At 52.7% G+C, this 23,538-nt stretch overlaps 1 protein-coding gene across 2 annotated transcripts in view; it reads left to right on the top strand.

Annotated features, from left to right (window-relative positions):
• KIRREL3 (kirre like nephrin family adhesion molecule 3) overlaps positions 1-23,538 on the top strand; it is a 341,828-nt gene that overhangs the window by 278,683 nt on the left and 39,607 nt on the right. For both annotated transcript variants that reach the window (XM_040616226.1, XM_040616225.1), the window contains exons 5-7: positions 3,322-3,479; positions 7,182-7,332; positions 12,720-12,825. In XM_040616226.1, coding sequence (XP_040472160.1) covers positions 3,322-3,479; positions 7,182-7,332; positions 12,720-12,825 — 415 coding nt within the window. The remainder of the gene's footprint in view (positions 1-3,321; positions 3,480-7,181; positions 7,333-12,719; positions 12,826-23,538) is intronic.

Genomic DNA, 23,538 nt, shown 5'->3' with positions numbered 1-23,538 from the left:
TCCATCTGGGGATAATCTGCCTCAGCTCCCACTCCATAAGCAGCTACGTGTCATCCATCCCTCCGGCTTGTTCATATTCTTGTGGGCTTGAGCCATCACGGATCCCTTCTCATCCGTTCTCTTTCTAAACCTTCCGGGCACATAAAGGTTAATTCCATTTTCTTTGCTCTCAGGAATAAACCACCCACCCCAACCCCAAACAACCCTTCCTATTTATATCCCTGTGTTAATCAGAAAGGCTAGCACTTCTGCGTCTACATGATTAAAAATTAGGAGGCCGGATCCTGTAGTGGTGCCTTCTATCAGTAACCAATCCTGGGAGCACAGGGATGAATAACAGATCACAGCTGTGTGCTGCTGGCTTCGTGCTTTCCCTTCCTTCTTCTTTCTCCACTTTTTATCCTTCATTCTTCCCTTCCTCCTCCTCCTCCTCCTCCTCCTTCCCCAGGCTGGAGTTTGAATGGGGAAGGAATGCATCCATCCTTCGTTTTGCAGTTGATTCATCACCACTTCCCATCCATCAGACCCTCTCCTCCCAGCCAGATCCCCCCCGTCAGTGAGGCTGGAGACCATCACCAGTTCATGGCTATGGGAATAACTGGGGGATGGTAACCACTTACTTGGGAAGACGTAATCAGGACCCGTACCCTCTCCTCCTCCTCTCCTTTAGCAGCTCCCCACATCTTGCTGCTGATCTGATAGAGGAGAAAACAGGAGCAAAACAGTAGGTTAGAAAACAAGGATTTCTGGCACAGGGAAGACAAGTGGCTCCGTGTTTGCCTGCATTAGGTTATCCCCTGTCCCGTGACATCCCCTAGGTTTCTAAGAGACAGGCTGAACCGCTTTGAGGGGGTGATGTTAAGCCAGTGGCTGCAAAAAAAAAGAAAAAAAAAAGTCTTCAGCCATCAGTGGGACCAGCCATTTACAAGGCATCAGTCAGGAATATTAAACAGTCCCTCCATTTAATTCCAAGATGCTCTTCAGAGAAGGGCTTGTGGGTTCGTTTTTTCCCTGCTCCACAAGATATGTTTCCAATGTTTTACAAGCGGAGGTCAAATTTAGTTAATAGCTTCGGGGGGGGGGAACCTATTGAAAAATATCAGGTGTATTTTGAAAACAGTATAAACCCATCCAATGAAGAGGGGTCTGTTTTCTTTTGAAAGTGAAAAGAAATACCTCCTTAATAGCATCAAAATGGAGCAGCATTTTCCACATTTTCATATTTCAGGGGCTGACAGATTTCAACTAACCCAAACCACAGATTTTAACTTCTTTTTTCATTCTTGTAGCCAGGGAAAAAAAAAAAAAAAAAAAAAAGTACATTTTGGATCCATGTAGAAAAGCTTTTTTTCCCCAGTCCCTGGGTTCCACCCACTGAGCTGAAAAATCCCATTACTCACAGCATTTGGCAGATGTGTGTGTGACCAGTGTTGTGTGCAACCAGCACATCTGCCTTGCCTACAAATCCTGTGCTGATGCGAGCAGCCACCTTTGAATTGTCAGGGAACATAATCCCTTTCCATCTCCCGAATTCAGCCCAGCGCTGGAGGAGCCAGCGAGGAGTTTTTTCAATATTTCTCGGCCAGCTAAAACACCGGGGCAGGTCGGGAGCAGGAGCAGAGGCACGCTCGGGGGTTGCAGAGCGGTCTTTGGCCAACTTTGACATTCGCTGTGCGTGGCTCAGCCCGGTGCCAGCCGCCTCGGGGAGGGGGTGTGTGTAACAAAAGCAGCTCCGCTTTGGTGGAAGATTGGCAGGTTTCCCCCAGCTGCGTCCCCTCACTGAGGATGCTGAAGGGTAGGAGGCTTTTGCCACCTGCTTCTGAACTGGGTGAAGCACCAGTTTCTTCCTGCAGCCTTTGCTGGTGTGAGCTCCTCTGCTTGGGCAGCTGGGGCTGCAGCAGGGATGCCTTTCCGTGGAGTCTTCTACATTTCTGCTGGTTTCCCCGATGTTGCATTGGTCCCTAGAGCTCCTGAAACAGGCCACGAGATGGGTGGGCAGCACGTCTATCTGTAGCAAGACCAGCATTTGATTTCCCAAAGGATCTGGTTGGGATGAGCTAGTCACACAGCTGTTCGGACCTCTCCATCTTCAGAGCAGGTCTTGCTTAGAGCAGAGCCGATATGGGCAGTGGAGATGAAAGGTCCCCTCTGTAGGATGAAAGGTCAGTCCCTCTCCCCGGCCGAATTTCCCACCTCTTACCGTGCTGGGGGTGTTTAGAGATGCCAGACTTCGAGAGCAAGTCACAAAAGAGGAGGTGATGCTCAGGTGCCCCTCATCGTCTGCTTCCATCCCTCCTTGTCTTTGGCATGACGTGCTTCCCAGCACAAAAAACAGGGATGCCCAGGGGCTGTGTGATACCAGCAAAGCCACAGCCTGTAATAAGGATGCAGCCTCACACGGGCTGTCAGGCGGAGGTGGTTTCAAAGGAAGGTTGAGATCTTAAACGTCTCCCTTGACACCCCTGGCAAAATCTGCTTTCACAGAGGGAGACGCTTAAAAGACTCGCCGTGGCACAAGGAAGTCTGGCTGAACCAGAGGAGTTTCGCAACCTTTTGTGCGGCGAGAGAGCAGCACAGAGGATGAGTGAAAGCAACGGGGAAATCAAAGCAGAGCAAGGCAGTGCTCAGAGGTTCCTCCAGCCCCCCACGCCAGAGGGCTGGCAAGGGAGCCCTCTTCAAACGCAAGCCTCTGCAAACCCCGCTCCTGATGCCCATAATAAGCTGTTCCCCCCCACCCGAGTGCAATCGGTAACAGTCCAAACCCAGCTCCCCGCCCTTCCACTGGGCATCACCCTCACCTGCCTTCCCAGCTGTAATCAGAACGTGGGTCAAACCAAAGCCCCCCCCAGCCCCATACCCTGCATCCAGCAGCAGCCACCTGTAGTCACCTGGGGAGGACCAGAGCAGCAGGGATAATTCCTTCACATACTCACCATCCTCCTACAGTTGGCAGCTCAGGGACATCCTAAGCCAAAGGTATTTCTGAATATTTAGTAGCTCTTGGTGGTTTTCTCTCCCGTGGGCTCGAGCACGCAGCTATTGCTGCGAAGCTCAGGCTGGTGTCCCCCCTAGAACTTCAGCCAGTTTGTGCTGCTGTCATCCAGCACCTGGGGCACAGCTTTCATGCAAGCAGCAAAAATCCAGCCGGCTGTACAGCATGGTCAGATGGGTTTGAGCGCTGCCACAGCCCCATCAAGGCCGGCTGCAGAGCTCTGAGGGGTCACAGCCCCGTCCTGGCAGCCCAGACCCCACAGGTAACTCCAGGAAGGTTGGTTTAAGGCTAGCAAGTGACATTGTCTCCTCTCTGCCGTTTCCTTACAGTTCCTCCTGATGATCCTGTCATTATGGGGGGGCCCATCATCAGCCTAAGAGCAGGAGACCCCCTCAACTTGACCTGCCACGCAGACAATGCCAAGCCAGCAGCCTCCATCATCTGGATGCGGAAAGGAGAAGTCATCAACGGAGCCACCTACTCCAAGGTGAGGCAGGATGGGGCTGGGGACAAAGGCTGTGCCCTTCCCTTGCTTCAGAAAAGCATCCCAGCCCTGACACCACTCTTCACACAGCCCCAAAACATCTGGGGCAGCACCTTGAGTTCTGCAGAGCTGAGGCTTTCACCCTGCATCACCCCACACAGCCTTCCCGATGGAGAGGCTGGGAGGAAAGCGGTCAGGAGGGAGTGAGAAACACAGTCACCAAAATGGGCTTTGCTCAGAATTCGGCTGGTTTTTTGTCCCCCTCTCACAGCTTTTGCCACTTCTCCCCCCAGAAATCCCACCTGGGTGTGGTGACAGCACCACAGAGCCAGCACTGACCTGGCCTTGGCTGTAGCAGAAGCTCTGGATCGAAATGCGGTTGCAGTGACATAAGTCCCCTCCTCTAGCTGCAATTTTTCATCAAAAACTGTCAGGGCTGTTGGTATTTTTTAATTTAAACGGAAAGCTTTTATTGGGTCATAAAGGAAAACATCAAAGAGCAATCAGCAGCGTACTCAGAATGGGTACGCACACGTTCTCCTGTTTATAGATGCCTGATGTCTGGTAAGTGCTAAAGACTCAGTAACACTTGACATTTCTAATGAAAATTTCTAAAGAACCAAATTTGAGACATAAAATGGGTCAGTTTGCAGCCATTTGTAATGCAAGCAAACTTCAAAGTCTGGAGTCAAAGGCATTCCTCTCGAGCTCCTGAAGATCTTTTAATAAACATTTCACCCTCTGCCACCACTGTGAAGCCTCCATCCAGCCTTGTTCCAGCAACATCCCGATCTGCTCGAAAAAGGAGAGGAGCCAAAGCATCATCTTCCTCCCCCTCCTCCTCCTCCTCCTCCTCCTCCTCCTCCCCATCGCTCTGCAGAGCGCACGGGTTATCCCAGCCAAAGCGGAGCTTCTTCCTCAGAAACTGCCCCGTCTCCCCGCGTGCACCGCAAGAGGCAGCGCTAATTAAAACCAGCGAGAACTGACCTCTCCCTCTCTCAAATCAAGCGGAATTAATTAAAATCGAGGCCGTTGACATGCAGATGTTTATAACTTACTCTGCTCACCCCAAACCTCCCCCTCCACTGCAGACCGCTCAGGCCTGGCCCTGGGGAGCCAACGTTTAAGCCCTTTCCCTTTCAGACCCACAAGTAGTGGGGAGCAAACAGGGAAGCACGCCCCTCCTTTCTTTTTCTTTCAAATATTTCCAACCAAAAAAAAAAAAAAAAAAAACTTCCGTGGATGCAGCTCCATCTCCATGCAGCACAGAGATTTCCATGGTGTTTTAAGCAGCTGTCAGGGATGGGGAGTCCTGTTCTGCATGGAGGAAGCATCTTCTCCTCCTCCTAGAGTCAGGAGAACCTCCATTTCTGAGGCTGAACCTCAGTTCCTCCTGATTTACTGGAGCTTTCCGTGAGACCTCTTCCACAAGCGCATCCCTGCCACAAGCAGGGCAAAGCGATGCTCCGGGGGGGGGGGGGGGGGGGGCAGCCAGCACTTGTCACCTGAAGCACCGCAGCCCCCACACATGCAGGAACCCCCAGTTGGATCATTTTTGTGGCTGCCTTAACCTTGTCCTCTAAAAAAAAAAGACAAACAGCCTTCAGAAAAACTAACAGTTTGGGGTATTTTTGGAACAGGAGGTTTTGATCTGGGGGGGAGCTGAAAAACCTTTTTTTTTTGAAGCGCCTTCAACCCAGATCTCATTTGAGCCAGATATTCCAGTCAACCAAGAAACAAACCCTGTTCAGGTAACTGATTGCCTAAAACCATTTCTGTTGAGTGGTAATTTCTTTGTTTCTCTGAATTCCCAATCCACCAAGTGATTAACATGCAGCCCCCCCACCCCCCCCTCCCCGCCCCCACCCCGCAATCACAGCCAGGCAGTACAGAATAGCCACAACTGACTGACACCACCACCCCCCCATCCCTACCGTGGTCCCTATAGCCATAGCAGGATCCTGCAGGATTTGGAGCAAACCCAAAGCTCAGGAGCACTGTGGGGGAAAGGTCCTGTGCAGACTGAGGGCTCAGCACCTCCTCAGCACCAAAAGTGGTGCTGTTCTGCAGGGGAAGGGTGCACAGGGTGACAATAAAGCAAGCACAGGGCAGCATCCTTAGCTCCAAGCGCACAGCATGAGAGGAGCAGAGCAGGTTTGGTGGTTGGAGAAGGGTCACCCACAGCACAGAAAGCTCCAGAACATCTACAGCAATGAGGCAGCTCTGAAGTCAAGCCAGGAAATCCAGCCCACATCACCCCACCTAAAGCAGAGCTGGAGCTGGAGCCAGAGCTTAAATACAGCTTCTGGACCTATGGATGGAGAGCCCTTGGGCAGAGTCCCGGGGTGAGGTTTGTCAGGGAAATTAAGTCCTGCTGGTGCAGCCGGGCCCTGACAATCACTAATAAAGGGGTCTCGTTCCTGCTTCTCCCCAGCTTCTGGGCTGATGGTGATGACAATTTCTGAGCATCGTTGCTGGTCGAGCGTGCCTGAGAGGCACAAGCCCGTACGCGTGAGCACTGTCACCGTGAGCCCAGGTGGCGAGAGCATTAGTCTTCCTGCCACGTGTTCTTAATTCAATAAAGCATTTGCTTTGCATTGTGAGGAGGAAATGTGAAGGATACGGACTTGGAGAGAAAACCCACCTGGCGAGGTCTGAAATCCGTAGTTACGGGATGGGTGTATCCATAGATATTTATCGCTGTTATCAACGGTTGGGAAAAGCTGTTTCTGGCCTTTCTGGTTCCCGGAGGGTGTTGATAAAGGGGAGAGAGGTCAGAGGAAAGCCCAGAGAATGATTAAAAGGTTGAAAACGGTGCGACACCTCGAGAGCCTCCGAGGGCTTGATGGGTTTAGTGTACCAAAGGCAGGGCTAAGGGTGACATGACCATGGTCTGTAAGAAAGTGCAGGAGGATTATGAGTTTGATAAGGCAGCACTGATAAAGGCATGGCAGGGCCCCACAGCTGGAAATCAGTCAGATAAATCCACAGAAGAAACAAGGTGCCAAGGCTGAACAGATAGAGCCGGTTAACCACCGCTGTACCAGGCGCGAGGTTTGGGATCTCCGTCACCCTCAGGTCCCCATCACGGTGATCACCAGCATGAGGCGAGCCAGAGTGGTGATGATTTACCACGGGCTGGGCTGGACCACTGCCCAGCAGCCAGGGACCCATGGCCGGGGTCAGCCCCGTGCTGCTGGCAGCCGGCATCACCACTCATTGCTACGTGAAGTGGCCCGGGCGGCTTTTTGCGCTCGCCTGGTGTAGGTGCGGAAGGGGACAGCAGATTCCAGAAGCCGCTTGCTCCGCCTGTCCCTCTTCCCTGGGACGGTGGGTGCCCTGTATCTCCCTGGAGCTGCAATTCCCAGGTCTAGGCACAGCAGGGCTGGAGGGAAGCGGATGGGAGTTAAGTGCCCAATTCCCAGGGAAATGCAGTGAAATTTGTCGGGGCTATTCCCCTAAGGCTTCTAGGCAGATTCCAGCTGGAGAAGGGAATTGTTATTTTTGCAGGGAGAAAAAAAAAAAAAAAAAAAAAAAAGGGACAATAATAATTGTTACAATGGCAGGGAGCGCTGCTTGGCTGTGGAACTGCGTGAGTGAGGGGTAGCTGCGTGTGGGCAGAGCCTGGCGTGACTCCTGGCCAGGGAAAGGGGCCCCTCTCCTGTAGGAAACTGCCTTTTCTCATCCCTGTTTCCCACCCCACAGACACTTCTCCGTGACGGCAAGAGGGAGAGCATCATGAGCACCCTTTTCATCGCCCCCTCCGACATTGAGAACGGGGAGAGCATCGTCTGCCGCGCCACCAACAAAGCCATTCCCAGTGGGAAGGAGACCTCTGTCACCATTGATATCCAACGTGAGTACCCGGCCGGCGGAGCTACCTCTGGGTACTGTGTGACCCCAGCCCTCTCCATCGCTGCTGGCGTGGCTCGGACTGCAGTCAGGAGCGGGATGCCGGGATGTGGGGGTTTCTCTTTACTGGGATTTACTGGTACATTGATACAGTGAAGTTAGAGACGGGAACATCCACAGGGACAGGCAGCTTACCAGCTCCTGTGTCCTGTGTCCGTGGTTTTGAGCCAAAGCAGCCCCAGGTGCCGTGCTCCGGGTGGCCAGTGGGCATCACACGTGGCCCAGCTGCAGGGTCCCTGGAGCAGGGATGGATCCCAGATGGATCTGGCTGGGCAAGCAGCATCTCTGGACATGGCCAGTAGCAGAGATAAGGCCCATTACGATTTCTGGTACAAAACGGCTTGTTTCCAGCCTTACAGGCTGTTTGACAATAAGTTTTTTGTATTGTTCTCCACCAAGATAGCGTGTTAGACACCTAATCGGTGGGAAGTCTCTCTCCCGTGAAATGCAGCTAGCGTCAATCACCATCTGATGGGGGCAGGTGTGTGTTGAGAGCCATATCATTTACCCTTTACTGTAAATCCGTGAAGCAAAATCTTCCTTCCTCAAAAATTCACGTTTCACAGATCTCTTCCCTCCTCCTCCTCCTCCTCTGCAATAGCTGTTGCTCTCAGGCTCATCCTGACCTCCCTCCAGACCTCTCTTCATTTGCACACACAATTCCTGCAGCTGTATTTACCAACAATTTGCAAATGCAGGGTGTTCAATATTAGCATGCCAGCTGCTTTCCAGAGTCCAATTAAAACTGGCTGAACAAACTCGAGCACAGCAGAAAATTCACCATTTAAGACTTCCAGCTTTTGCTGCAGGAAGATTAACAGGCTCTTGGGTCGCTGGATAGCATGTCCTGACAGAACCGGCCAGATAAAATGAGATAATAGCATGGGTTATTTCACAGCCGGCAAACAGTTACAATAGCTGAAGACGCGCACACATTCTCACAAGCAACGCCAAGCCGGAGACATCATTACGCTGCGCTGTACAGTGTGGGGCAGGAGACGTGAGCTGAATCCCTGAGCCTGGTGGGATCTGCTTTGGAAAGAGAAAGACCCAATAAAGAACACCAATTTCCACTCCGAGCCATTAAATACTCCATGCTGTGAAAGTAATAATAATAATAATATCCGATCCAGCTATTAAAAATATGCTGTTCTTAATGGGGTCTAATGAGGATATCAGTTTCCCTGTGCTGGATGGGTGATGGAGGGATAGGAAAATACCCAGATGGATTCACCAGCCTGCGGTGGGGTGGGCTTCATCTGGGATACAAGAGCTGCTCTAGCTGCTGCCCAGCCCGTTTGGTTTCACTCCCAACCTGGCAACTGGCTGCTTTCACTTTGTGAAGAGCTGAAAGTACTTTTCTTAAGAAAACAAATGATCTGGGCCACTTGTTTCTCTGGAGGAGCTGCCCTGGGCAAAGGCAAGTAGGCTGGGTACCCCTCTGCATCACCCCGGTGATGAAGGGAGGCCCTTCCCGTGGGTCTTCTTCCAACATCTAGCACAGAAGCAGCATCTTGGGGAAGAAAAAAAAAAAAAAAAAAAAAGTGGTTTCTGCAAGAATAAGGACAGAGGCAGCAGTTGCTGGCTGGTGAGCTTTGCCCAGCCTGGCACAACGTGCTGCATCCCACCCTGGAGCCGGCGCATCTCCACCTCCGCTGTTCACACCGTAGCAAACATCGCCCAGCTGCACGGTTTGAAAGAGACGGCCTTGCAAAATAATCCCAGGGAACCAAAAATAATCCCTCCCAGGAAGCAGCCAGCCTGGTAAATCACTCCTCCTGCATTCGTTTTCTTTTGCCACTCAAAAGAACATCAAAAATGCTCACAGGCAGCAAAGAAACGCCAGGGTGGGGATTCTTTCCTGGGCAGGCTGTATGTGTGTGGTGGGAAAGAACATCCTCTTTCAGCTGATGCAGAGCTGAAGTTTGGCTCCCATCAATCTCCCGCCGGCACTGCCTGACCATCTTAGCAGCGATGAAATAGCTGAGTCATAAAACCCTCCTCTTGGGAAAAAAAAAAAAAGGGGGGGGGGGGGGGAAGGAACTAACTAAAAAAAAAAAAAAAACAGAAAAAAAAAAACCCAAAGCAGGATCTGTAATGGAAACACTAAGCAACTCCAGCTGGAACATCTGTTCAATGTGATTTCCGTTCCACCAGCCACATCAAAGTCACCCTCCTGCGAGTTATGCGCCGAACATCACAAGTGGGATTAAAATCATGTTTAATAGTTTGATATACCATAAACTATTTATACTGCCAGAGCCCAGTGGCTCTGTGGCAATGCACATCCAGCGTGCCGGGCTGGGGAGGAGCAGGGTTATTGCTTATCCAAAGCCATTTGCTCCGAGCCTCTGCAACACACATGTGCAGTTGCTCATTTTTACACCTCTTTTTTTTTTTTTTTTCCCATGGCAAGAAGGGATTTGACTGCATCTGTGTGTTTTTGCAGGAGGAGGAGGAAAGTGGAGGTGTGTGGAGCAGGGTGGTGAGGGTCTCCTGCTGCGTTTATCTGTGTAGCACCAGAGTGTTTAATTCCCTTTTGTGCTTCCCACTGAGGAACGTGAAAGCCCAGAGCTGAAGAAGCATCTTAACCTGCTTCCATCTCCTCCTTTCTCCTCATTCAGCCCACAGGATGCTTTTGGATTTGGGGTGGAGGCTGGAGGGGGGCTTGTTTGGGGGTCCGGAGGCAAGAGGAGCGCGGAGAGGGCTCGGCACCTGGCAGTGTGAGAGCCAGCACGGTGCCTGCCACCCGCGGAGCTCAGCCCATGACCCCGGCCATCATTTCCCAGGGGATAATTTAAAATAGCAGGATTGGAGGGGTTGCTCAGGTTGCCTCACTGGCTTCGAGGAGCGATGCTGGTCCCCCAGTGTGAGCAGGGATGCAGGGATGCAGGGATGCGCGGTACCTGGGCGTGCGAGCATTTGCATGCACGCTCTCCTCCCAGCCGCCTGTAGGCTGGCTCTATCTGGTTCCATCGTTCAAATTAATTACAAGAAGCCAGGCAGAAATTATAATTGTAACCGAGTGGAATTACATTCTGACGAGTTACAATTTGTGTCTCCTTTTTTTTTTTTTTTTTTTTTCCCCCCTTAAAATACCCCAAAACACAAACCCACACTATCCGCAGCACTCACCGCCTCGCTGGGAAGCTACCACGATATTAGAAAGCCCAATCCCATTTGTGAAAGGCAAGATCAAAGACTTTAATTCATTTCCTTTGCTCTTTTTTCTTTTTTTTTTATTCTTCTTCTTTTTTAATCTTTTTTTTTATTATTATTTTTTTTTATTTTGAGTGCAGGAGGGAACTGGGCTCCTTTTAATACAAAGAGGCTCCTCTGTAAATCGTAGGCACAGCTACTAAACCATCAAACAATGGGGAAGCTACTAAAGAGAAGTGTGATTCATACTTAACAAAGGAAGGTGATTAGCTGTTGTTGTATAACAATAGGGAAGTGTCAGGATGCCTGCAAATGAATTAGGAGCCCACTATATATCTCTGGGCTGTTAGGTGAGGGAAGCTCATTTATATTCCCAACTGCGCCCATCTTTATTGTCATTTGAATTGCACATTTTAAAATGAAATTAGGGTAAATTGAAAATACCTATAATTTCCCCGTCATAATTTCCCATCAAGAAGGCAGGTGGCTTTGCTCGCAACAAAGCGGGGCTCGGGCTGGGTAAATGCCACCGGGTGTGATGAGGTGGGGACGTGGTGGAGGAGGAGGCAGCCCACTGCCTTGCCCCATCCCACCCACCCGGCCAAGGTCACCGCCCAGGCCACCTCCAAGGCTCCCCATGCAGGGATGATCCCAACCCATCCCACACCCAGCGGGGAGGGACAGGCTGGAGTCACACAGGGTTGCGTTGGATGCTGTCCTGCTCCCTCGGCGCGCCGACGGGCTTTCTGCTTTCCTCTCGTCCCCTGCAGCTCTGCCTCTGCCCACCCTTCCCACGCCTTTGCAGGCAGCATCACTTTTTCCTCCTCAGCTCCTCATCCGGGTGAGGTTTCACCCTGCAAAGTGGTACCCAGGGGAGAGGTGGCAGGTGAGCTGGTCTCGCATCCGTATATCCACTCGGAGCCCATACCCTCAAGCCCACACCCTCTCTCCAGCAGGTCTCTCCAGCAGGACCCAGACTCATGTGTGGTGGAGGGAGAAGCCAGAAGAGAAGCTTTCATCTCCATTAAACACAACGACGCTCCTTGGGCTTGCGTTAGAGCCGTGGCTTCACAGCATCCCAGCGTGAATCCCGGGTGCCCACCCGCACGGGATGCTCAGGGAGGTCCCCGGGGCTGGTGGGCACCCAGCAGCTTCACCCTCCCATCTGCTTGGGCACTGAGCGGGAGGGTAGCTGCTCAGCTGCAGCCTTTCCCCATTTCCCAGCTGGGAAGGATGTTGCTGAGATATTTAGGAGGAGGAAAGAGGCAGCAGGTATGGGTGAACGCGTAACATGTCCTGGTTTCGGATGTATTTTTGCACGTGCTGCGTCAGACTCCCACCTGAAGGGCAGGAGACCCCCTCAGCTGGATGGATGAGCTGCCCTCGGCTCCTCTCCACAGCCCCAACGCGGTCTGCAGTGGGACAGCTGGTTTTTCAGGCACCTAGAAAACCTCTCCACCAGGCCATTTCTTCCTGTGTTTTCCCTCAAATGAGGTTCCATCCTTCAAACCTGAAGCTGGAGGTCTAACACCCACTCTCAGACCTCATGAAAAATTAAACCAACTCTGAATATTCTTATTCCTCATCTAAACATTGCACCCTTTTCTCGCTTGCTTTCATCAGTTCTCTCCTAAATTTTGTTTGCTGCTAAAGCATTTAGATGCTTATCATGTAAAAAGAAGAAGAGAAACTGAGCACCAGCTGGAAGAACCGAAAGGCCTGTGACACCAATAAGGATTTGGCAGAGATGATTAGGCTGATGAAAGAGCAGAAATGCCACTTTCAAGTTAGCAGATAGACAAAAGATCATCATTACCCAGCAAAGCAGGCAAGTTTATTTCCTTAAACGGGAATCAGAGCCGGCGTTAACATTTTTGAAGTGAAATCCTGCAGCGAACGCTGTGTGCGGCTCCCCTTTCTGTCTTATTTACTCAAGCCCTGCAAGACGAGCGCGGTACGCGTGACATGAGCCTGTCCTACAAAGCCCCAAATATTCTGTCATGGCATCAAGGAGTCTCAGCCCCTTTGCCTTGTTTTCTTAACAGCCAAATTTTGCTCTTTTGGGGAAAAAAAAAGCAAGCTTCTGAGCTTTTTTACAGCTCAGAAGCCCGGCAAGGGGATGCTGCGCCATGTCCGTGGGTCGCTCATTGCCCTGTCTCTGTCTCTTTGCAGATCCACCCCTGGTAAACTTGTCCGTGGAGCCGCAGCCAGTCCTGGAGGATAACACTGTGAAGTTCCACTGCTCCGCCAAGGCCAACCCTGCTGTCACCCAGTACAGGTAAGGGTGACCCTCAGCTCCCCCCAGCCCTCCTCCGCTCAGGGCTCCTCACGGTCCCCACCGCTCCCAGCCATTTCCTCCAGGTCACCCAAGAGCACCTGGTTGTTCTGGCGGTGGGTTCTGGTGGCTGTTCCGTTTGCTCCCGTGTTAATCCCTGCTGGGGGGTGGTTCTAGCTCATCCCCATGGCCTCTGCCATGCTCCGGCCGGGGGGAGCGATGGCTGGAGCCAGGCAGGGCCCCCGCTCCCCGCGGAGCAGTAGAGCCCTGCTGCGGCGCGATGCTCTTCCCGGCATCCCAGCTCCGACGGCTCCCGGGTGCCGCTCTTGCCTTGATGATGTTGTTACACGTTGAGAGGCTCCAATTGCCTCCACGTTGGGCCGTCTGCTACGTTTTGCTGCATGCAGCAAGTCCTCGGTCAGAGATTCATTGGTGCTTTGGAGTGGATTAAGAGGCCTGGCACCGAGCTGGCGGAGCCATCTGTTTGGGGACATAACGAGCAAAGCGCGCCGAGTGAAAAGTCTATTATGGGAAAATTCCTTTTTCTTTTTAATTTTTTTTTTTTTTGCATACTCTTTTATGGCTTGAACAATACAACTTTATTGCCGTCTCCGTGTAACCCTTCAGCAGCCGTCGTAATACTCCCCAACACCGGCAGCGGGGAGCAGAGCTCAAGGGGGGGCCACAGCGGAGCTGCCTGGGCTGGAGACATGGGGTATATGGGTTCTCCTTGAGTGGGACATTCTCCTTGAGGGGGTGGGATCATTGCCACTAGTCGGGGTCTTCAGTACCCCTCCACTGGCCGCAGCGAGCTCAAAGCACAAGTGGTCGAGGGGCTGTTCGGCACTGATGAAGCCATCACAGGGGGGAGCAAATGCATCAGTTGCAACTGCGGCAGCCGCAGGGTGAAGGCGGCGCGTGGGGCTCCCTGCCTGCCGAGGCAGTCCCAAGCCTCCCCTGGAGAGTTCTAGCAAGATACTGCAGGGAGCAATGAGCAGGACCCCGAGCACAACCGTACCGGGCAGCAGCGAGGCTCGTTGCTCACTGTGTTGCGTTCGGTGGGTCCCGTTCACCACAGAACGATGGGGTCTGCACCCAGCAGAGTTGCTGCGGGGGGCTGTTGGGTACGGGGATGGGCGTGAGGGCTGCGAGCATTAGAAAACACCTCTTCTCGCAAAGGTTTCTTGGTCTGAGCAGACAAAACTACGGGTATGGAAAGCGGGGCAGGTTGTCACCACGCTTTGCAAGAAGAGCGCATCGTGCTCAGCCTCCTGGCTCCGGGGCTTGGCGGGGGGGGCCGTGTCTGAGCCAGCGTGGAGCCATTTCCCAGCAGCTGGGTACCCCCCGTCCCAGCGCCGCGATCATCCTCATCACTCCTTCCTGGAAGTTACGAGCGCGCACGCACCGGCCCGCAATCAGCTCTGTTCATGCAATCAGCTCTGTTTTTGCAACAGCGTCAGTTGATAATAACAGAGGAGGCACCTCCAGGGACAGGTTACCGTGACCCGCCTCCTGTTAGGCTCGTACAGATTAATTAGTACAATCGAGTTCGCTGGTAGGAACGATTCCTTCCAGCTGGATATCTGCTATCAGCACAACAAAGCAATAATTGTGTTCCTAGTTACACAGAAGAGTTATTAATTTGAGAAGTCAATTAATGTCAAAGATACAAATAGCCCTGTTTTCATATTTACAGTTAGGAGGAAAACGAAGCGCACGACAATCTGGGTAAGGATCTGGGCAAACGTCCCACGTGGGTCTTATGCCGTGATTGATTCTGGTACGGTTGAAGGCAAAACAGCCGCCTTTGGCCAAGGAACCAGAGCTTGGCGAAATTTCTGCTCCAAAGACGGGTCACCTGGCCTGATCTGCAGCAACAGGGGCTGTCACATCAGTCCTGCACCCACCCCGCGCCGCTCCCCTGCACACTGGGGCAGCCTGGAGGGACCCGGTCTGGGTTTGCTCCTTCCTCGTGGATGGTTCCACCCTCTGGGTGCGCGGCCAGAGGAACGCTGCGTTGCTTTTCTCCTCCAAACAGCAGATGGACGCGCCACGCTGCTCTCCTCTTCGGTGCCGTCTCGTTAGTGCAGGGTTTCTTGTCCTGCTTCATCCCTTCTCGCCCATCCCAAGGCCACGTGGCTTGTCACCTTGTCACCTTTTCACCCTTCCTGCTGCCTGAGCACTGGGATTTCTGCTTTGCTGCAAAGGGCTTTTGTGATCTGTTTCTGATGGGCTTTACTATCAAAACCAATTGCACTTTTTTTTCAGGTTATGCTTTCCCTTAAAAGAAATATTTTTTTGGGGGGGGGGGGGGGAGGAGGGAGTGGGGAAGAGGCAAGAAAAATTCAAGCATTTCAAGTTTTTCCTTTCTGAAGTTCCCTTAACATCACACAGGCTTTTTCCCTACCACTGTGACAAGCAAACAGGATTCAGCAGCACTCAGCAGGATTTCCTTCTGCTTGATGGCTCTGATTGATCGAGGGGGATTCATTTCCCTTCCCAAAGATCCCAAAGCTCTTCACTAACTCTGTAACAGATGTTTTGGCACCAAAACTCGGAGCCCTCTGGAGCAGGACACCCGAGCACGGAGCCCTCAGCACCACCCCTGCACTAAGGAGGAGGGAAGGTGGGTGGAGGGGTGGGATGTGTAAAGCCCCACGACTGAGATACTCAGAGGTGGGAAAAGGCAGGGCATGAGCTCAGGGTCGTCCCCAGGGCTACTCAGGACTCCAGCACTGGTGAAAACGAACTTATTCTGCCTTAAAAAAAAAAAATAGATAGAAAGCATGATTTTTTTTCCCCTGTGTGAGAAAACCACTCTTACGTATCTCTTAAGGCTTCCCTCACCCTCAGTTAGAGATACCAGATCTTGGTCTTCAGCCGACATTTATTTTTAATACCTCCCAATATGTTTGTCAGTAAACAGCTCTGAACACAAAGGAAAAAGGGCTAAACAACGTAAAACCCCTTTTCTGGGCATAAATCCACAGCCGGCTCCGCAGGGCCATCCCTGCTTCGAATCCAGGAGCAAGCTGTCACATGGCTTGGATTTGCAAGGGGCGACGAGTTTCGCATCAGGGTTTGCACCCCAGGTTTCTCTGGCAGGGAAAAGCAAGCGGTGCCGAGCATCCCACCCGAAGGCTTCACCCAGAGATGCTCGGCAGCATCCGTGAGCCGTGCTGCTCGTTAGCAAGAAGCGGCTAAGCCAGCCCTGTGGTCCTGCCGACCTGGGGTTCTAAGCACAGCCCCCTCGCTGTCTTTGTTAGGGTGGCAAGAGAAAAGAAACAAAATTCAACACGATTTCCCAAGAGGCAAAAATCCCCCTTTGCCCCCAAAGCCCTCGCAGAGAATACCATTTTGATGAAATCAAGGCAGCTGCTTTTTTCCTTAAGAGGTTTTCTTCGTGCTCTCTTATATAATACATCGGATAATGTGTAGGTTTTAATGCAAGGGAAACCTGGTTAGAAAGGAGACCTTGGAGCAATCTGCTCCCAGAGCCAGCGTGGAAAGTTCCAGCCTGCACCGCATCTTCTCTCTGGGAGCGAGATTAATGACAGTTTGTCAAAATTGACAGGCTTCCCCTAAATGTTTGGCCTCGGTGGCATTTTCTAATGGGAGAAAAAAAAGAAAAACAAACCAGCCAGAACCCCTCTGCCTTAAAATGTGCTGGCATCTGACGATGTTGGGGGGCAGGCGGAGCTGGAGCAGGGTGTCCTTTGCTGGGGACACGGTTCCTCTGCCCCTTTTCCTAGCAGAGGATGCCCTGGGAGCTGAAATCCCCATCCTCCTCCCGCCCTGGCAGCAACGATTTCTTGACGAGGAGCGTCTTTTTTTCCCAGGAGGGTTTGGTCGCCCACGATGTCACCTGGGCTGTCACTCGCTTTTGGATGCGGGACAGGCCAGTGTCACCAAAAGCAAGCAGAGGGGGCTGGGCAGAGTGCTGGGAGGCATCCCAGCAGTGTGTGAGCAGGGTTTTTTTGGCATCGGGGTGAATTAACCCTGGCAGCAGGTTTTTTGCTCGTTTGTGCTCATTTTGCTCATTTGCATGTTTTCCTGCTCACCGTATAGAGCAATCTTTGCACAGACATATCCTATGGTCTCTATAGGGTTTACACCCCATCTGGCCTGGGATTTATCCCACCTCCACCTGGGATAAACGTTCCCTTTGCACCAAAAGAGCAGCTCAGCCCACCGAACCGCTGCTCCGCCGCTCCTTGCTGCTGCTGGAGAAAGGCTCACGGGGACCTTGGCCGTGTCCCCAGCCGCTCCAGCACCGTGGGGTGAAAGCCCAAGGAGGCTCCCTGCTTTCCCCACGACGATGGGGGGGAGCTGCCCCTGCCTCTCCCCTTGCCTGCAAAGCCGCTGCCTGCCCCTGCCAGCTGGTTTGCAGGCAGAGCATCACGCAGCCGCGGTGCCAGGCTGGGGCGGCAGCGGCACGAACGGCTCCACCGGGCAGCCAGCATATGTGTGGGCAAATTGCACCGCCTCGTCTTCCTCTAATAACACGCTTCCCACGCGCTTCTGCGTCTCGGTGGACGGTTCTGGGATGGGGAGGGGGGGGATTGGGGAATTTACTGACTTTTTCTTTTGCTGCGAGCGAACGGGTAAGAAAGGGAAAGGGAGAGAGAGTAATTAGCTGTCGCCGTTGTTCTGCCACCTGTGATGGTGGGTAAAATTAATGGAAAGCAACAGAAGTCGGGGCTACGTGAACCGACTCACAACCAGGCCTCCTCTTTGCTCACTTCAGATCTCTCTATTTGCCAATCTTCTCTTGGCTTTTGAAGTCTGTTGTGTGTCTGTGGGGTGTTTTTTTGCTGTTATTATTTATCACTCGCAGTAAGAAAGAGAATCTTTAAAGTGGCAGAAGAAAATGGGAAAGTTTAATATTGCAAGAGGCAGCGTCCCTCAGCCTTTTGGGCTCCTCTGATGATTATTTTTGCAGAGTGATGGGGAGTTGGTACAGGCAGGGCAATAATACATCTCTCACTGCCGTGCCTGGATGCAGTGCTCTCACCCCCAAGGCTAGCAGAGACTTTTGCAAATCACGTTGGCTTTGTAGGCGCGAGGGGGGACGTTTTGAGGAGCCCTCCAGCATCGCTGCAGTCCTGGGGACCACTGCACTTCCAAGACAAGGCGTGGGGCTGACGGACAGACAACCAGACGTAGATGGAAGGAGAGCACTGTCCCTCCCCAGCTCCTGCAAAGCGTCCGGCTCCGGCGTTGAGTACGTCGGCTGCGAACAACACACACAACTCTCCATAACTGTGGGACATGGGAGAAGATCCAGCTGATGCTGCAGCAGAAGGAGAGGTCAGGAGGAGCTGGGAGGCATTTCTTTAGCAGCCACCCAGGGACTGGTGCTACACCACTTCTTCCCCACCCCGTAGCGGAAGGGGGGTTGCGTTTTGTGCAGTCCAAGCAAGCTCCACCTGCCCTGGTTGGGCTGAAGCCCAAGAAGTGCCACCTGCCCAGATACTGCTGTGAAGATCTTCCTGCATCAACCAGCTCGGTGAAGTGCAGCTGCAGGTCAGGGCTTGAGCCCCACCGTCATCCCAGACGTTGCCTGGTCAGGCTGTGCTGGAGCTCGGAGCCAGCCCACAGCATCCCTGTGTCCCCAGCCCCAGCGTCGTCACTGAGGCACCGCGTGGCTTGCCTAGTGGCAGGAGCGTTGTTTGATTGTTCTCTCAGTGGGCTCCGGTCTGTAGAAAAGACCTTCTTGCTTGGCAAACACTGTTTTATCTTTGAACCAACAGCATGCTGTCGCTCATCAAATATTAATGCAAACTCAAGTGCTTCTTAAAAGAGGTTTTCTTTAAAGGCAGTGGGGCTTGAACGCACCTGATGGGAGACTGTGCCCCAGCCTTTGCACAGGGGAAAACACAAAGATGTGACTTGTAGCTCCTTTGCAACTGTTTGCAACTCGTTTGCAGGAGCAACAGGAATTTTGCAGGAAGAGATCCAGCGCCAGGCCCGTTCCACCACCCTGCTCCACAGGGTCCTCCTGCCAGCTGGGATGCAGGGCGAGCATTTCCCACCCAGCCTCAGGGAGACGTGTGGATGAAGAACCCAGGCAGCTTCAGTCAATCTGCTGTCTCCAAGAATCGTCCGTCATGCCCAAGTACGGGTCTGCCAGTGTATCGGCTGCTGGGGGAGAAAGTGGCAGCTTTGTTGGGGTTTGGGTAGGTACAGAAAAATTGCACCTGACATCGGGGAGCTCTGAGAAAAGAAGGAGAAAATAACAACACACATCAGCTGTGCTTTGGCCTGCCTGTCCCACGCCATGCCGTCTCGGAGGCATTCAATCCATGGAGACACGTTCCCACATTTTGTTTTAACAAACCCAGAGGAGAAGTTCAAACTGCAAAGAGTTTTTGATGCTCTTTTTGCTTCGGGTCTCATCTGCACAGTTCCGAGACCCGCTGGCATCTTACCAGATTTATTCATGAGACGCTTCAAGGCTGCTGTGGAGATGTTCTCCAAGAGCGTGTGTCCCATGTCCTGCTGGAAACAGCTCTGCCGTGGCTTGGAAGTTTGCTCAGATGCTTGAACCAGCTCCCTCGTGGCTTGGCATTGCTTTGCTACGTGGCTGAGAGCCAGTGAATACGAGTGTGTGCCAGTGGGTGACATTAGGTGGAAGAGGAACAAAGCCAGGAGACATAGGAAACTGGGAAAGCCTTATCAAAGGGATGGGGAACGGAGGAGGGAACGAGCAGGTGGCCAGCCCTGGCTTGGCTTGGGTGAATCGCTGCACCTGCACTGCCCCACAGCTGGACCAGCTGGTGGCTGGAAGCACATCTATCATCACGCAGGCACCGGGCTCAACACGTGGATCCAACTTCTCCAAAACAAATCCCCTGGGCAAGAGAGAAGCGGCAGCCCCTGCCCCGGTTAGAGCAGAAAAGGAATGAAGGTGGGCAAGTCACTGATTTGGGGGCAGGAGCCAAGGATTCCCATCCCTCGTTCCTCAGGGATCAGACCTGTTTGGATGGGGTCCCCCATGCCAGAGGGCTGCCTTCAGGGATGCGTCTGCAGCAGGATTCAGCCCCCATATCCAGGCAGCGAGGAGAGCTGGGCTGGTGGATGGATGCACCCTGTTCCATCTGATCAGGATGAAGCCACACGCTTCATCTGTAGAGTCAAGGAATTTGGGTCTTGGGGGTGGAAGAATCTTGGGAATGGTTTCCTGCTGCCAGGACCATTGAGCAGAAGGAAAAATCACCCCTGGCACTGGGAGTCTCTCTTCCAGTTACGTGTCCATAGCTCCTTCGCTTGGTCTGCTGGGCTTCTGGATGCGCACAGCACCTCTGCTCCCGGGTGAAAGGCCAGGGGAGGATGTGTTCGGAGTTTAACGCTCTTCCGTGACACCAGGGTTGGCACGTTTATCTGCTGCAGGGTATGCTCACGGATCCGTGGGCTGTGAAGGCCAGAAGGGATTGCTGAGTCGTGGGGAGCTGATGCAGAGATCCAGGGCAATGCGCTTCATTGGCAACTTTGGACAGAGAGGTGGCAAATGATCCATCTCATGGGCATGCCCGGCACTGCCGGCCGCCGAGCCGCAGCAGTGGCCATTTTCCCTCTTCTGGCACTGTAAGACTGGAATATATTTTAATAGGAAATTCAGATGGCTTTGAAAAATGTCTCCTGGGAGTTGGTGTGTTTGCTGTGTTGCTTGCTTTCTTCTGCCCTTTCATGAAAGGCCCAGAATAAAAGTGAGCATCCCCCCTGTACCCCGCGTTCCCCAGAGCTTCTGATCACCGAGACCGCTACCTAATTGGCACATTTTTTGTCTCCCCAGCAGCCTCTGCCGAGGAAGGGGGATCTGCAATATTAAGCTCTTATTAAATTACAATCACATCTCTATTAATATTTAAAAGGGACTGTCAAGGATTTGAAACACACTGCAGAGCAGCCAGCGACTGCAGACAAGGTGTGAAGTCCGTGGGTGTAGGGGCACGCTCCCCCACATCCATCCGGCTCCAGGTCACGCTCACAGGGGAAAAATACACGGATATCTCTGCTGGGGACAGCGAGGGGACCCAGGGTGGCCCCACATGGTCCTGCAGAGCCTCAGGAGCCCCTGCAAGCCAGGAGGGATGGTGTGGGGAGCAAGCATCTGGTCCAGGCAAGAGGCTTCTCAGCATCTTCAGGTGGAACGGTCACTCCGGGTTTGCAGCCGCCTCTTGGCACGCTGAGGACCTTTCCCCCACGAACCAGCTCGCTCCTTTAGTCCGTCTTGGGGCAAGTGCTGGTTTACACCAGCGTGCAGGCTCTCCTCCTTGGGTTTGCCGCCTTCCTCCCCCCGGCTCCCATCTGCTCCCCGCTCCTCCGATGGCCGAGGCTGCCGTCTGTCCAGCGGCAGGGCGCTCCGAGGCCATATGCCATCCCTCGGCAGGGCTGTCGCCTCTCCCGCTGCCTCCCGCAGCCAAACTCGGCACGGGAGGCAGGAGAAACCGGAGCAGGGAAGGGGCCCGCAGGCATTTCACAGCAGCGACGGAATAAATCTAATTTATAGACATAGCAAAATGCAGCTAAAGCGGGAGTTGAAATGAATGCAAAGCACACAGAGGTCTCAAGTTATCGGCACTGTAACATTTTTCCTGACTATCTCTGTTTTCCTGCCTGGGTTTGTCTTTGTAGCTTCCTCCCAGACAACTGGACCTTTGCTCTGAAGTGAAAATGAAAGCTGGGGAAAGAAAAAAAAAAAAAAAAGAAAAAAAAAAACGGGAAATGAATTCTTCAGATCTCCTTCGTGATGCATCAGCCCCATCTGCCAGCTCCCTCTGACAAGGAGCAGAGTGTGCCTGGGTGGCAGGCGGAGAGGGAAAGACAGGCTTTAAATAAAAGAGAGAAAAAAGTAAAATAAAAGGCATAGAAATCCCTGCAGCTGGGAAGCGAGGCTGGGCTGCCGGAGGGGCTCCGCTGGCTCCAGGTGAGCCGGGGAAGACGGGGTTGGGAGAGCCTCCCTCGGCTCACAGAGGTGCGAGGGTGGGGAGATTCATCTTCCCATTCCCTGGCTTGTCAGGGTAGTGGGAACAAGTGGGTGGGAGATGTTCGGAGGCAGCTGGAACTAATTAGGAGAGAGCATAGAGAGGCTGATGGCTGGAAAAGGCGGGGGCGGGGGGGGGGATTGGGAAAGGCAGGGGAGGGGGGAAGAGCTTTGTAATCCTGAGGACCGCTCCCTGGTGTGGAAATGATTAAAGGCACCAAATTAAACGAGTGGTGAAGCAGCCGGGCCAAGCTGCTGCGTTGGATGGAGCCTCTCCAGTGGAGCAGGATGGCAGCAGCGTTTTGCTGTCCTGTTTCAGGACATGTGGGGTGCACCACGGCTGTGGCCATCCCCATCCCGGCCAGGACCACCAGCATCCCCTTGGGCAGGAGCCACCAGCCTCACAAGTCCCGCAGCCTCTGCTCGCGCGCATCCCAACAGCGGAGCGAACGTGTCTCCGAAGCATCTTGGTTCCAACAAACAGTGCAGCTCCGTCGCTGGGTGCCAGCAAAGACCTCACGGTTTGCTACCAGGTGCAGCTGCAAACACTTTTAAACAGCCGTGGGGTTCGGAGAGATCGGAGGGTTGGGTTTTCCCAGCCTCCTTGGTCACCTCCCCTTCAAGACAGGCTCCTGGAGACCGGGAAGGTGACTGGGAAGGGAGCATCATCGACTCCTCTGGCCAGATCTCCTCTCTCTTTGCAAGGAGAGGGGGCAGCTTTTCAAGCCTAATTTAGCAGTCTTTAATCTAAGTTATTCCAAACCACACTTGCCACTTCCTTCATGCGTTCCCGCAGGATGATGGGCTGATTTCACAGAACGAAAAGCCTTAAGCAAATCTTGTCACACAAGAAAATTGATTTTTCAAAACTGACTTTTACAAGATTACTGCCGTTTTTTCCCCCCCTCATCTTTCTTCTATATCGTTCCCTTCCAGTCTCACGAGGTGGCTTCAGATCTAAGGAAATTAAAGATGCTGTGACTAAATCGAAAATGTAAAAAGGGGGAGAAGGAGGGAAAAAAAAAAAGACACCCGGCACTCAGCACCTCCCCTCCTGCTGCCTCTGAAGGATACAGCTGCGTGAATTTGCACTTGTGAAGCAGCAGAGATGCCTCCTTCACCTCTCCTACTACCAAAACCTCCACGTGATGTCAGGAAAGAGTCGTTCAGGGGTTGAAGGGTTGATTGAAGGGCTGAAGGCTCATGCCAGCATCGCATGGGGAGCATCCCCAATGGGCATTCCTTGGTGATCCCAAGCATCCCCCGATGGGCATTCCTTGGTGATCCCAAGCATCCCCAATGGGCATTTCTTGGTGATCCCAAGCATCCCCCGATGGGCATTCCTTGGTGATCCCAAGCATCCCCCGATGGGCATTCCTTGGTGATCCCAAGCATCCCCTGATGGGCATACCTTGGTGATCCCAAGCATCCCCCGATGGGCATTCCTTGGTGGTCCCAAGCTGGATCACAGCAGGTTTTATTTTCTCTCCCTCAATCCCTCCATTTTATTTTCTCTTTGGGAAGGAAAAGGGAGTTTCCTCCCACCTCTCTATTCAGAGACATCTCAATGTTTTTTTTTAAAAAAAAAAAAAAAAAAAAAAAAGAAGAGAGGGGAAGAATTGCCTTGAAGTCGTTTCAGACAGCTTAAAATATGCTAAGCTTTTGTGTTTCTGCGATATAAATAATGAATCCTCTTACAGCTTCTGAGTCGGGAGAGACATTGATTTAAG

This window comes from Falco naumanni, chromosome 16 (genome assembly GCF_017639655.2).
Source record: "Falco naumanni isolate bFalNau1 chromosome 16, bFalNau1.pat, whole genome shotgun sequence".
NCBI classification, from domain to species: Eukaryota; Metazoa; Chordata; class Aves; order Falconiformes; family Falconidae; genus Falco; species Falco naumanni.
This window is presented reverse-complemented; position numbering and strand designations above follow the sequence as displayed.